This window comes from Aethina tumida, chromosome 7 (genome assembly GCF_024364675.1).
Source record: "Aethina tumida isolate Nest 87 chromosome 7, icAetTumi1.1, whole genome shotgun sequence".
Lineage (NCBI taxonomy): Eukaryota > Metazoa > Arthropoda > Insecta > Coleoptera > Nitidulidae > Aethina > Aethina tumida.
In genome coordinates this window covers 16,611,865-16,625,595 of record NC_065441.1, presented here as the reverse complement: position 1 = coordinate 16,625,595, position 13,731 = coordinate 16,611,865, and the positions used below count along the sequence as shown (strand labels likewise).

The 13,731-nt window shown below is 31.0% G+C and overlaps 1 protein-coding gene across 4 annotated transcripts in view; it reads left to right on the top strand.

The window, feature by feature from the left end:
• The window catches only part of LOC109603110 (inositol-trisphosphate 3-kinase B), a 54,502-nt gene extending 41,482 nt beyond the window's left edge, over nt 1–13,020 (top strand). For all 4 annotated transcript variants that reach the window (XM_049970196.1, XM_049970195.1, XM_049970198.1 and 1 more), the window contains 5 exons: nt 10,199–10,375; nt 11,686–11,889; nt 11,940–12,191; nt 12,249–12,320; nt 12,375–13,020. In XM_049970196.1, coding sequence (XP_049826153.1) covers nt 10,199–10,375; nt 11,686–11,889; nt 11,940–12,191; nt 12,249–12,320; nt 12,375–12,656 — 987 coding nt within the window. In that variant the 3' untranslated portion in view covers nt 12,657–13,020. The remainder of the gene's footprint in view (nt 1–10,198; nt 10,376–11,685; nt 11,890–11,939; nt 12,192–12,248; nt 12,321–12,374) is intronic.
• The last annotated feature ends 711 nt before the right edge of the window (nt 13,021–13,731 follow it).

Genomic DNA, 13,731 nt, shown 5'->3' with positions numbered 1-13,731 from the left:
ATCCCTATCGGAAATTTAAGACTCCGCGTAAATTACGCACGTTCAGGACTGTTTTTTATTTGTTACTTATCGAAAATGATGTTTTTGTATGAGTCTATAAATAGATGTTTTAGCTTCACATTTGACTTGTTGCAAAATTATCTTGTTTGACGAAACGTTTTACTAAAATTCTTGATGACAATACGGAATGTATTGTACGGCGTGTGACAATAATAAGATAATTCAAATAGTGAACAGTATGCTAATTTATTCCAAACAACGATAAACAACTTGCGTCAGTGATAAATCGCTAGTACCAATGAACTGCCCATTAGAAGAAGTACTGTTGTAAAATGATTTGGAAAAAACAGCCATCAATAACTAACCGATAGCAATTGAAAGAATTTTAATGAATAAATACGAAAATAAAAAGCAGTTACACTGCAACGCAGGAACGTAAAATATTCAAACAACGAAGTTTTTTATGCAGACGGTTTTGTTGATGGTGAAACGATAGTTGGACGGAAACGGATGTCGTGGTACGTAACTATCGAGTTGTGGAAGCATTGCAATGCTCGATAGCGGACTATTCTTCTGGAGAATGCACCCAAGTAATCGGTTCTTTGGATTTTGTTCAAGGGCGACTCGTGTCTTGCGGTGTTGGTCATTTGATAAGAGGGATTTTTTCAATTTTATGCGATATTGTTATTATTAGTATTTTTAATGTTTGGGTGTTTACGATTTTTTCTTTGTTGGTCGAAGTCTAATATAGACAATAATAATAGTAATAAATGCAAACAAACAAATATTTATCGAATGTCTATGATTAAATTAGCATTACTCATAATTTTAAATTACTTGCTGTCTGTTTGAAGTTTCTGGAATTTTTAAGTTAAATGGAAGGAAAAGGAAGTTCAATAATTTTCAACAAAAAACTATAAATGTATAAAGGGTAAAACGGAATTGTAAAGTTGGTGGATGGTTTATACTTTAAGTTGCATTAATTTAGATTAAAAATATATTCTGAGACTTATGATTTTCTTAATAAATTAAAAACACTGCTGCTAGGGCGGATTTGCACCGGAACTGGGGTAATACTGCACCTACCTGTTTATTATTAAATCTTATATCCTTTTATTATAAGACAATCGGAATTATTATTAGTAATAAAATAACATAAAAATAAAAATTCAAATTTTTATTCAACCATCATCAAGATATCTCACATTCATATTGCTTTTTTATCCTTTGTTGAAGCTTCCACAAACCGAGTGTGCAATTAATGCACATGATCTAAGCTTTTTTGTCAATGTAGCAGCGAAAATCGCATTTACGAATGCTACATAAATTATCATCTTCTCTAGAAGAAGACTTTTTCTTGATGTTTTTATCAGAAAATAATAGTATTTTCGTTTCTTATGGAGTTATAACTTCTGGGCCTTTTGCAAATAATCTTTTTGACAATTTGCGTGAAATTCGATGTTTGTTTCAACATCCTGCGCCTTCTTTAAGGATAAATTGTTCCTTTTTTTAAATCCTAAAAGCCAGTCTTCTCCGAGTACTCTATCTTTAAAGAGAGTTTTCAAGTTATTTTCTTTGACAAACTGTCCAACAAGCAACAACAAATCCATATTTTTCAAAGGTTAACAGTCCATCTAAAAGACGTTTCTTCTTCGGGATTCACTTTTTTTCCCATATAATTTAACATACGGAGAAAAGTATAATAAAAATTATCCTCCCCGTTGTCCATTATTTCTACAGATTCGGTCACTAATTGTAGTTTTGGGTATTTTATAGTATCTACCAGCTCTATAAACATCATTCGGCCAGCTTTAATTTCTGACAATGCTTCAGCCAACATTTCCTTTGTATAGTGTATGTGGCTTCTATACAGAATTTCAAACCATCGGATGTCCCAAAAATATTATCAATCTAAAAAATTCCAAATTAAATGCCTATCAAGAAGGGAATTTTATAAAACAGTTGAGTAAGTAAGAATTAAAATGTAACACTGGATAAATTCGTACTATACGGCGGTTTTACCCCAATGGATAGTCTGAATTTGCCCCGTGCTCAAATATTTCCTGAGTGAGATACACTATTATTTTAACAAAAAATATGAAAGAACTGATATATTTTATTACTATGAAGGAAACTTATCTTACTATACGTTATGTCTATCGAAGATAAACACATAAATTTGTAAACTATTGCCTAAATTATCATTTTATATTGCTTAACTCAATCTTTGCTTTGCACCTGAAAACATCATCACTGTCGAACGAGTTAAACTGGGGAATCGAAAAATACATGACAGTTATCTATGTTGATCATTAAATACTAGCAAAATGAAGATTTCTACCTTATAGTTGGTACATATATTATTCAAATTCAAATAAGGGCCTAATGCGGAATTGCCCCATATACAGATTTACTCCACTGCACCATAACTATTTAAATTTTGAAGCACTTTCCATTAAAATAAATTCTAGGTAAAATAACGAAGATAATCCTCTAAATAATGTTTTACAAACCATTACTCAATTTTTTTAAGAAAATTTACCAACTACTATCGTAATTGTCGTACTAATTACACATTTTCGCATTTCAAACTTAGTCACTGTGCGTATTTTCGATAAATGCAATCGATGACTCAACGACGGATGTTTGATTTAAAAATACACGATCGGTAGGTAAAAATATACATGCATATTCACATATGGTGAATATGTGTATCAAATCATACGCAGAATGTATTTTCGTCAAAAAAATAATCAGAATATCATTCGTTCCATTGAAGTTTATTTATTATTCAGTATTTAGTACCGACATTTTTATTGTGATTTAATAGTATTACTGTTATGAAATGTTAATTACAACATATTTTTATTGTGTAAAATTACGTTAATTTTAAGGTAAGGTTTTATAGATGTAATAATTAAATCGTTAAATTTAATTGTCCAATAAAAGCTTGTACGTGTTGGTGTGTTTTATTTCCAGATATGGAATTTATTTAATGTTGCTTTAAATTATAGGTAATCGACCAGTAAATGTTTTAAATTACAATTTTAAACCTTTTTATCAAATGATATTAATGAAATAATACTTTATCATTGAACATTTTTTTTTTTTCAATTAAAAAGTCTCGAAAATGAGAACAAAGCCAGACTTTATTTGTTTGTTTTCAGTTCTATAACAAAATAAAAATATTCTTAAAATCAGTATAATAAACTATTTTGGTATAATGAAGAAACCTATGAAAGGTGATGATTAAATGTAAGTTTATGGACATGTTTTAGTAGTGCCTTATAGGCAATAAAAATTTTTTAAATTTATAATAGTTTAAAATGTTCTTTTATTTTTACTATAAAATTTACAAGAAATTCGAGCAAATTGCCATAAAAAATGTCTTAATTAACATAAATACGTGTTTTGAAAAATATTTAAAAACCCAAGCTGAACAAAAGCAACACGTTGAAATTTTCGTATTTCCCATATAATTTAACATGCAGAGAAAAGTATAAGAAAAATTATCCTCCCCAAATAACTTGGGTACCATCTTAATTCCATTTCGTGGCGGATTATCCGAACGTCTTCCGACTAGACAAACCAAAGGAACCCCAAACCCCGCAATAATATCGCAGACGTTCCCAGAACTAGCCGGTACTCCGGCAGTACCTGGCCGCGATAATGGGAGTCCGGCACGTCACTGCGACCCGCCAACTGGTCAGTTAACTCACCTTTTTCCCATTCAGAAGCGCAGACTTGCAAGTTGGGTCGAGTTGACGCAAGCCCCCACCGTAAACAGACGTCAGTGGATCCGAACTTCACATGTTCCACAACCACTTCCACTAGTATTCTATTTCGCTACGTACCAAAACATGGGAAGAAAGTGCCCGGTGAAATTTGACGCGGCAGCAGTGAAATTCGGTGTGCCAATTATGTAGCAGTTCGGTACGCATTATCGTTACGTTATTTTATTAGCAGTAAAGATGTTCATGAGTGAGAAATTCGTGCTGCGCGATTCGTAAACGATGCCACAGCTGGAGAACTCGATCATTTGCTCGCAGTTCATCATCCCCAAAATCATAATGGACGGCAGGAACTCGCCCCTGTCGGAGAAACTGAGTGATGACAGTAAGTTTAGTGACAGTGGCAAGGCGCATCTCGTCAAAAAACGGACGATGGACAAGATCAAGTTACCGGAAAAACAGACGTGCCGATTCTTTCCCAATTCGCCGGAGATCACATGTTCCCCGTCGCCGTGTATTTTTGATAATGATGAGAGACCTAGAAATAGAAGTGGTAAGTTTACTGTGGTGATTATCGCAAAATACAAACTGAAATACCATGGATATTTATTTTTTTATTAATGTTTTCAAGAAACCTACTTTACTTTATGACACATTTTAGATTATCCCTTTTTGGTTCCAATAAGTTTGAACAATGATAATTTTACTCTTCACTAAATTATCGCAAGGTCGTACATTTTTTAATACATTCCTGAATGATAACGTTTCTATTTTAAATTGGTTTTTAATCGACCAGTCTTATTATTCAATTTCCTTATCAATTTCATAAGTTTAAAGAAACGGTTCATAAAACGTCATTTTCTGGTCTGGTTATTTTCCTAATACAATTTTTACAAAAAGTATTATTTTTGTTTTACAATTATTTGAAATTAAATTATTTTATTTTTTATTTCAATCAAAAATTTTTTCAAAATTTATAAACTTCTCCGAATAGTTTTATTACTTTCATCCTTGAATGACAATTTGAAATATAAACAGTGATATGAATTAGATGTTTTTTCAAACAATGCGTTGTTTTTGATTATAAGAATCATTAACACATATGTAAATATACACACATTGACGTTTGTTAGTCAAGGCAACTTTAATTTAGTTTGTCAATGATTATTATTAGTATTTTGAAGCATATTTTAAAATTTCATACAAAATTTTACATTTATTTAAATTGTTAAATAATTTCTTGATATCAATTTAACAAACTAAACTACACTAAACGTAACATTAAATATGTTTATTATTTTGTTAATAATTTATGTAATTAATTATAACTGATTGAATTAAGATTAACACAATTTGAGATATTTTCTTTTAGCCTCCTTTTAACCATTTTTCCTTATTTATCTAAAATGTGAAATAATTTCTTGGTAACAACTAACAAATGATACTATATATAACATTAAATGTGTTTGTTATTTTAAATGATTAATAATAATTGATTGAAATGAGAGTAACACATTTTAAGATAATTTCTTCCAACAAATTATTTTTTGTTTGTTTTAGAAATAAGTTAGTTCAAGCATCACTCTAAAAATATACATTTTACAACGCATTAAAAAGTAACAAAATCGCAATATAGGTAAATCATTTAAACTAATGCAAACGATCTTTGGCCATTACTTATACTAAATAACATGATTTGAGTACGCAGTAAGTGACATTCTTTGCCAATCTTAATTGTTTCATTAATTAAATTTCAAAGTCTATTTAGGTACACACTTACGAATGAATTAAGTACAACAAAAAAACTTGTTAGGAATTCTTAAAAAAATATTACCTTGGATTTTTATCACTGTGGTTTTTCTGTGATAAAATATTGCGAAAACCGCAATTTTTTATGTAATAACTTCAAGGGAATAATGATACATGAAATTTGCTCCTAATATTTAAACTTTCAACTATTATAAACAATTATTTTAGATTTGTTGAGGTTTATAGTGCACCAAAATTCCAAGGTATTAAATATTGCATTGACATTTTAAGATGATCCATGGTATTTCTGAGACAATTTTCCAAGAAATCACTAATAGCAAACGAAACCGCCAATACACAGTACTGATTAGTTTATGTTCGACAATAGGCAATTTGTTATTGTTTATATCAATTTATATAAACAGTTATACAGGATTATCTATCTGTGTCATCAACGCTATTTTACAATTCAATTTACTTCCATATACGTTTAATAATGTCAAACGATCATGTTAGATAATAGGTTATCTCAGTTTACCAATGTTAAAACGATTGTTTTATTTCTTCAGCAGCATTTTTATTCGCAGTGATTTACAAGTTATAATTATAAATATTTAAAAATTACATGAACAATAGTACCAATCAGAAAATCATGTATCAATCAAAAGAACAATTTAACAATAACTATTCAATATGTATTCTATAGGAAATAAAACAAATCATGATTATTATTATGGATGGGATTTTACTATTTGCAAGTTGTATAATAATATTTTAATTAACGGAAAATAATTTAATGAACACTTCAGGAAATGGTTTTGTTTATATTTCGTCATGTATGTCAATTTTTATCTGTGTTTTTATTTCCTCCCATACCAAGCAATATTAGGTTTTCTCAAATTGCATCAAACAAAATATTCAAATTCGATAAGTATTCTTGTCATACTTTATACCTACAGATGTAAATGACATTTTGCGTAGGTCATAGAATGGTCATTGTTATGCTTTTCGCTTAATTAATTTACATAAATTTCTTATATAATATGACCACAATGTTTTTCTGTCACGTCAAGACCTTGGAACAGATGCTCTCCAAATAGAATAAATGTAATGCTGCTTCACCAGCATCCAAATAGGTTATTATTATAATTTTATGTACGACGTACAACATTCGATTAAACTTACAATAATTACAGTTGGCATGACTATCAGTTTTGATATTAAAGTCCATTTTAGGTTATTGCACCAATTGCACTTAATTCAACAAATTGTGGCAAATGGCGAAGTTCTTCTGCCAAAAACAAGTTCCGCCATCGTCGTCATTCCTAAAATTAAGGATGTTTCACAATTGTATGAATAAATTTTGATTATATTTATTTAAATATTCGAATATGTTAAACATTTATGCTTTGTTGGTGCCGCTTCAGTATGTGGTCGTTTTAGAATCCGTTAATGTCGTTTTTAATGTGATTCATTTCCTTGAAAACAAAACAATGATCAAAGCGAATCTTAATCTGTAAAGCTGCACTTGTTTGTCACGTCATATTAATGATAAAAACAAACGTAAACTGACTGAGACCTATAAAATCAATAATCGTTTGCATTACTCCGTGATTTCTTGGCAACATCATCCTTCCAACAAAATCATTGACCAAAATTCTAGACGGACTCCATCCGTATCGGTCTCCATCAAGATCCCCAAGCCCAATATCCGAACCATCACCAAGAATGAGCAGAAGAGGAAGCGCCCTAAGGACGCCTAGTCCGAGCAGTCCGAACTCCCGTAGAGGATCGATGACGTACGGTTACGAGCAGTATCAGAAAAGTCTGTTGGAGGTGCCGGTGTCTCAGGATTACGGCGACGCATCAAGCGATGATCTCAGTTCTGAGTGGGATTCGGACGTTCCAGAGTATAAAACAACTACGAAGGTTAGCCGAGTTAAAACAATACTCTTTGGTGTTCGCCTACCGTTGAACAATAAATAAATTTTTAGTGGCAATAGGATATTTCTATTTAAAGAACTTTTGTGTACGTGACACACACACATAGTAACAGAAGCCGTACACAAGTAGACCGTACGTCATGGCTTGGTATAAAAGGTGTATGACTTTTTGCCACGGATTGACGTCATATGGCATTATGTGCAGCGTGTCGCATTACTGACGTATGGTGTATGTAACGCACACCTTTGACTTCGGCTGGCGTTTTGAAAAGTAGGTTCTTTCATTGCTGGACGTTGCACTTTGCGTGCGTCCAAGTGAAATTTAATACGGCTCATCGTTCTCAGTATTTGTGCGAAAAGTACCTTTTATTTTGGCACAAAATGTTTTAATAAAATAAGCACTACTTAATATATATTTGAATGCGAAATAATCTTGGGAAATTGATTATTTTGGCACCAAATTGTCACATATTTTATAAAAGTTTTGAAATGTCGAATAAATTAGAGATGTATAATAATATTTATACTTTTTACTCTTTTTTATGATGATGAATTTTTGTGCTAAGAAATTTTAACCTATGAAAACATAATATTGTTTAATTTAAATTCTGTTTTCTTTAGAAATAAGTAAATAAACACTTAATGATTTTGTTCATTCGATATAAATGAACAAAATATTATTGTTGTTCTTTTCCTTTGTTTGTATAATAATTTTTAAAAGCATTAGTTTGTCACATGAAGCGAATTTTAATTTATTTAACTGTGCTTATTTAACGAAGGCCAAATAAACACGTCAACAAATGGAATTTAAACTTATAGCCAATTTCGAAAATCAATATTAAAATTTGCAATATAAGATATTTAATTATTTGGAAGACTGGTTTATTATCCAGTTATTTATGAAAAATAACATAAACAACCAAACAATATTGGTGGCAAGTCTGGTATAATTAATCACAAAGACAAACATCCTACGTCAATGAGATAAACTTTGATTTTAAACCAGATTTTATAAACTTTCACCTCTTTAGTCGCTTTAAGAGATTGGCTATCCCAATTACAGAAAATTGAACCATTATCTGTAATCTTCAGCAGTTTGCAAGTCTTGTGCCTGAAGCGCAAGCAATAACCGAATTAGTTGTTTCAGTATTTTACAAGCTAGAAATTACGAGATAATTTCGACTTTTTTCAACCTACACCATTTTGTGTTGGCCTTGTTTTTGAGTTTAATTGGCCAGATAATTAAGAGTCCAGACAAGACAAATAGAACGCAATTAATTCGCATACATGTTCAGGTACTACCATTTCAGCATTATTCTATCGATTTTACATTTACTAATTGTAAATAGCCAATTTTTGAACATTAACTTTCATAATCCATTTTTAGTTTTCACCTCTTACGTTTAAATTATCAATTGCTCAACCTACCTTAATTGAAATCTCGATAACGATATTAACAATGTTAAGTTAATGTTTAATGGTCTATTAACTCCTTAATTTAGTTGTTAATTATTTTGTCATTTCAGTAATGTAATTTTGTCACACGGATATCCAACAATTAGTTTTAAGTTAAAACTTTTAATTGAGTACTAGCACTTATGCTGCCAATCAATCGCAGATACCAGAGTCATTGTAAATAAAATTAAATTATTTTGAATGCGTCCTTGTATAACCATAGTACCGATAAATTGTAATAATGCCTCTGACAAACTACACAACAATAAAATTACCACAAAACAAATTTGCAGTTTATTTTTTTGTACATAAATTTTCTCAAACACAGGAAACACGTGGAAACTACTTAAGCTGTGCACATGTTAAATTTTAACATCGTTAACATTTTTTAAAAAGTTATCTTTATTACCTGAAACCCTAATTAGGAATTTTACATTTAATCCTCAAATGCAATGCAAATTATGGTGGAACGTGTACTACTCGAACTTTCAGTTCATTGTCTAATTTGTTTTTGTGTGATAAAGTTAATTAACACTTGACGCGTTACACTCAAGTTTTACGTCAAAGATTGAACTATTTTATGTTAATGAATTCAATCTAATTGGTCTTAGTCACTAGAAAGTAAGATAAGTTTGTGGAACTAATGCAAACCTTCATGCTTCCTTTATTTTATCTCTTTGAAGTTGTAGAACGCAAAAATTTTGACCACCCGGGTGCACCCGTTAGAATTTTTGGGCGTCCATCAAAGGATCTACTGAATAACTATTCTTGGCATGTCACCTAAATTGTTTGTAAACGATGTGAATACAAAAATGTGGCGTTCTATAACTAAGTATTGGCCAAAATAGTGCCTTAATAATTATTCATTCAATCGTCGTATTGAATTCTATTTGAACTTATTAAAGTTAATCAATCAACAAGGATCTGTTCTCCGTCTGTTGAAAAATAACGTGCATAAAATTTTGCAATTTTCATGACTTCTAATTCACTTAAGATAATGCTGATTTGTTTATGGTCGAATACGCCAGTCTCATGTAACCTCGCTTCTTATTAAAATTGATATCCTACCTGCTTAGGAATTCATTGACGTCAGAAGATCAACTTCGCAATAGTAGCTGTGTGCAAGATGAATTTTTCCACTATCTTTGCACTTTTTCCAACGCCAGCCACCGTGATACGCATACCGACAATCATGTGACAATTCGCAATGCCTCCACTGCGCAAAGTGGGTTCTAACACTTGTTATATATTATATAATGGCTGTGTGATTTGTTGCAAGTTGTTGATTGTTTATATTAACGCCTAGGTTTCGTATTTTAGCCCTCTGGTTGGAGGAAGCTCAGGAATATTGTGCAATGGACGCCGTTCTTTCAAACCTACAGGAAACAAAGGTATCCCTGGGTACAACTAGCCGGTCATCAAGGAAACTTCAAGGCAGGACCTGACCAAGGAACAATACTGAAAAAGCTGTGCCCCAAGGAAGAAAAATGTTTTAAAGTAAGTCACATTTCCTCCTATTTCTGAGAGACTTACCTGCAACATCATAATTAAAGATCAAAAAGCAAATCTTCCAGTAACTTACTAGTGTCTTCAAATCTTAAGTGTTCATTGTAAAAGTTGTTAATTATCCGAGTTGTTTTTAGATAAATTAAATTTTTATAGTTATACAATCGTAATTTTCGTAGCCAATAAAAACTCATTATTTTCGTCACAATTCGAAATAAAAATGTTTACAGCACAAAATACAAAGTGCCAGAAATAAAATTTACAGCTGCATAAAATCAGTTTACAAATTACAAAAGTGGTCCACTAAAATAAGTCAAAATTACGTTTATTTATGGTTCATAATAAAATAAATCAATGACAAATCCCATATTTTTTGTTTGTGAATAAAATAATGGTTGAAAGCTTATTATATATCACGTATTACTTATAATTTTAATACCACAGTAACTGTTTGTTTAAAACATAAAACTAGCATTCCGTCTTCAAGAAATCACTTTATTGAGATCAATGGAAAACGTTTTTTATCCGTTCATCAACATTTGAATGGCTATTCATAAAAGCATCAAATATAAAAAACAGTCGAGTTTTTAAACATCAATTCTCTCAACTTTAATCACTAGCTCATGCTTTGATGAAATCATTACCTTCATAATTTTATGTATTTTGATACCTTTCGACACGTGCGAATAGCGTGACTCAAAATTGATGATTGACGCAGATCCGATTTGAAAATTGGTAATTTAAATTTAATGGGTTGAGATACACATGGACTGCTTTGAAAAAAAAAGGATGTTGTATGTCGGTGACTTTTTGACATCATTCTATTGTTTATAACAAATAATCTCCTGTTTTTGTAGAATTACTCGTGTAATTAATTAATTATTCATGATGTGTTTACTGTTTATTACGAATTCTTATAATCTAATGCAGGAATTAATACTGAGTGCTCTTTTAGGGTCACCGTGACTAATTTCGCACGTTCCGATTAAATATTTCACTATATGCAAATGAATAGAATTCAATCAAAATTTTCTATGACTGACGACAGCAACTTTCTTCTATTAATTATATTTGACTGATAAAATATTTTCATGTTGCGTTATTTTACTCATTTTATAACTCAGTGACCTCACAACTAATACACAGACGCAATTGTTTTATGTTAGCTTTTATCGTAATAAAGTTTACGCGATTTAATTTGTGCATAATAATTTTATAGTAACAAGTAGGTCATTGTTATGATTCATTTTCACATTTCCTTCCTAGAAACTTGACCGTTAACGTCTTTTATTGCATTTCAGATATTAATGAAGGATGTTTTAAGGCCGTACGTCCCCGAATACAAAGGTCTCGTCGTCAGCGAGGATGGCGAATGTTCTTACATCCAGCTCCAAGATCTTCTCGGAGACTTCGTGTCCCCTTGCGTTATGGACTGCAAGATTGGGGTGCGGACTTACTTGGAAGAAGAGCTGGCGAAGGCTAAGGAAAAGCCCAAACTCCGCAAGGTATTTATTCCTTTCATCAGCCTGTTGCAAAACTAATAGAACATTTTCAGGATATGTATGAGAAAATGTGCCAAATTGATCAAGATGCGCCGACGGAAGAAGAACACAGGGCGAAGGGTGTGACGAAACCTAGATATATGGTATGGAGGGAGACGATTTCGTCGACTGCAACTCTGGGATTTCGGATAGAGGGTATACGTAATGCAGATGGCTCGTCCAGTAAAGATTTCAAAACAACTAAAACTAAAGAACAAATCATCAAGGCGTTTGAGAGTTTCACCGACGGGTTTCCACACGCAATCGTAAGATACTTCTAATTTCCATAAAGACTTTACATTAATATTATTTGAATATTTTAGACAAAATACATACAAAGGTTGCAAGCCATTAAAGCGACATTAGAGTCGTCAGAATTCTTCAACACACATGAGGTAACCATTGATTTGCATGGTGTGGTCTTTTGGTATAACATCCGATTTTTACAGATAATTGGCAGCTCGTTACTCTTTGTCCACGATCGGTATACTGCAAACGTATGGCTTATTGACTTTGCCAAAACAATAAGTCTACCGGAAAACGTAAAAATCGACCACAATTCATCTTGGAGGGTAGGAAATCATGAGGATGGTTATTTGGTGGGTGTCAACAATCTAATAAAAATCTTTAAAACAATGTGCGAGAACCAGCCAGTAGCTATCAGTCCCCCTTTATCCTTGCAAGATCCTAAGGAACTGGAAGACCAGGAACTAAAACAAGAAAGCACTTGACGGATTGTTGATATACATCCTGGATGATGAAATGAGAGGCTATCAAAGTACACTGTGCCTAATATTTTCATAAACTATGATTTCTATAAAAAAGGGTATTATTTATTTTTATTTATATGTGAAACTTTAGCGTTGCCATTTTTTAATACCTCTTTATTCAATTTGGCAACTTAGTTTCAGATTTTTTGCACTGAGACGTTGTACCTATAAAAATCCATTATTTGTGAATGGATTGTCGAATTAGTTTGTAGATTATATATGATCATATAAGAATAATTTATTTATGTAAATTTACTTGTTAGGCATTGCTTTTAATTCATTTTTATCATGTCATTGTTTATATCATTAAATTTAGTTAATGTTATTGGAGTATTTATTTACAATTCCTACAAAAATATTAATGTTATAAGTTATAATATAATGGTTTATGATGATATTTATAACCTATAACAATATGTTTATCTTTTTCTTAAGTGTTACAATAAAGCTAATGATATTTAATAAAACCTGGAATTTTATTTTTATTTACGAAAAATCTGGCAAAATAAAATCTATATTATTAATTTCTATTGGTTCATTTTCAATTCAATTAGTTCCCTTCTCCTATATGTCAACAATTAAGGTAAAATTTGTTACATAAACATTTTAAATTTGTTTAGTGTTGTTTGTGGCATTAATAAGTAGATGGAGTTACTGTACATATACTTGCAGGTAGATATTTCTGTGTTACCTTTAACAAAAGTTCTAAAGAATTCATCAGATGTCGCAGAAATTTAGTTTTAATTTAAATTACAATTTAATATAAGCAATAAATATTGATTATGGTGACAAGTTAATAATACAATTGCTTTAAATCAACGTTAACAAATTGAAATGAATTGATATCGACATTCATATTAATTATTTAATTTGTATACATGGTTTATAAATGTCGTAATTTGATTTATTTAGGTAATATTGAGATAAACCATTTAAAGTGTCCAATTTTTTGACTTTACTTATTAAGGCATACCATTTAGTCATTATCCCAATCAGTCTTTGACAATATTAAATTTAGATGTAAAATATAAATAAG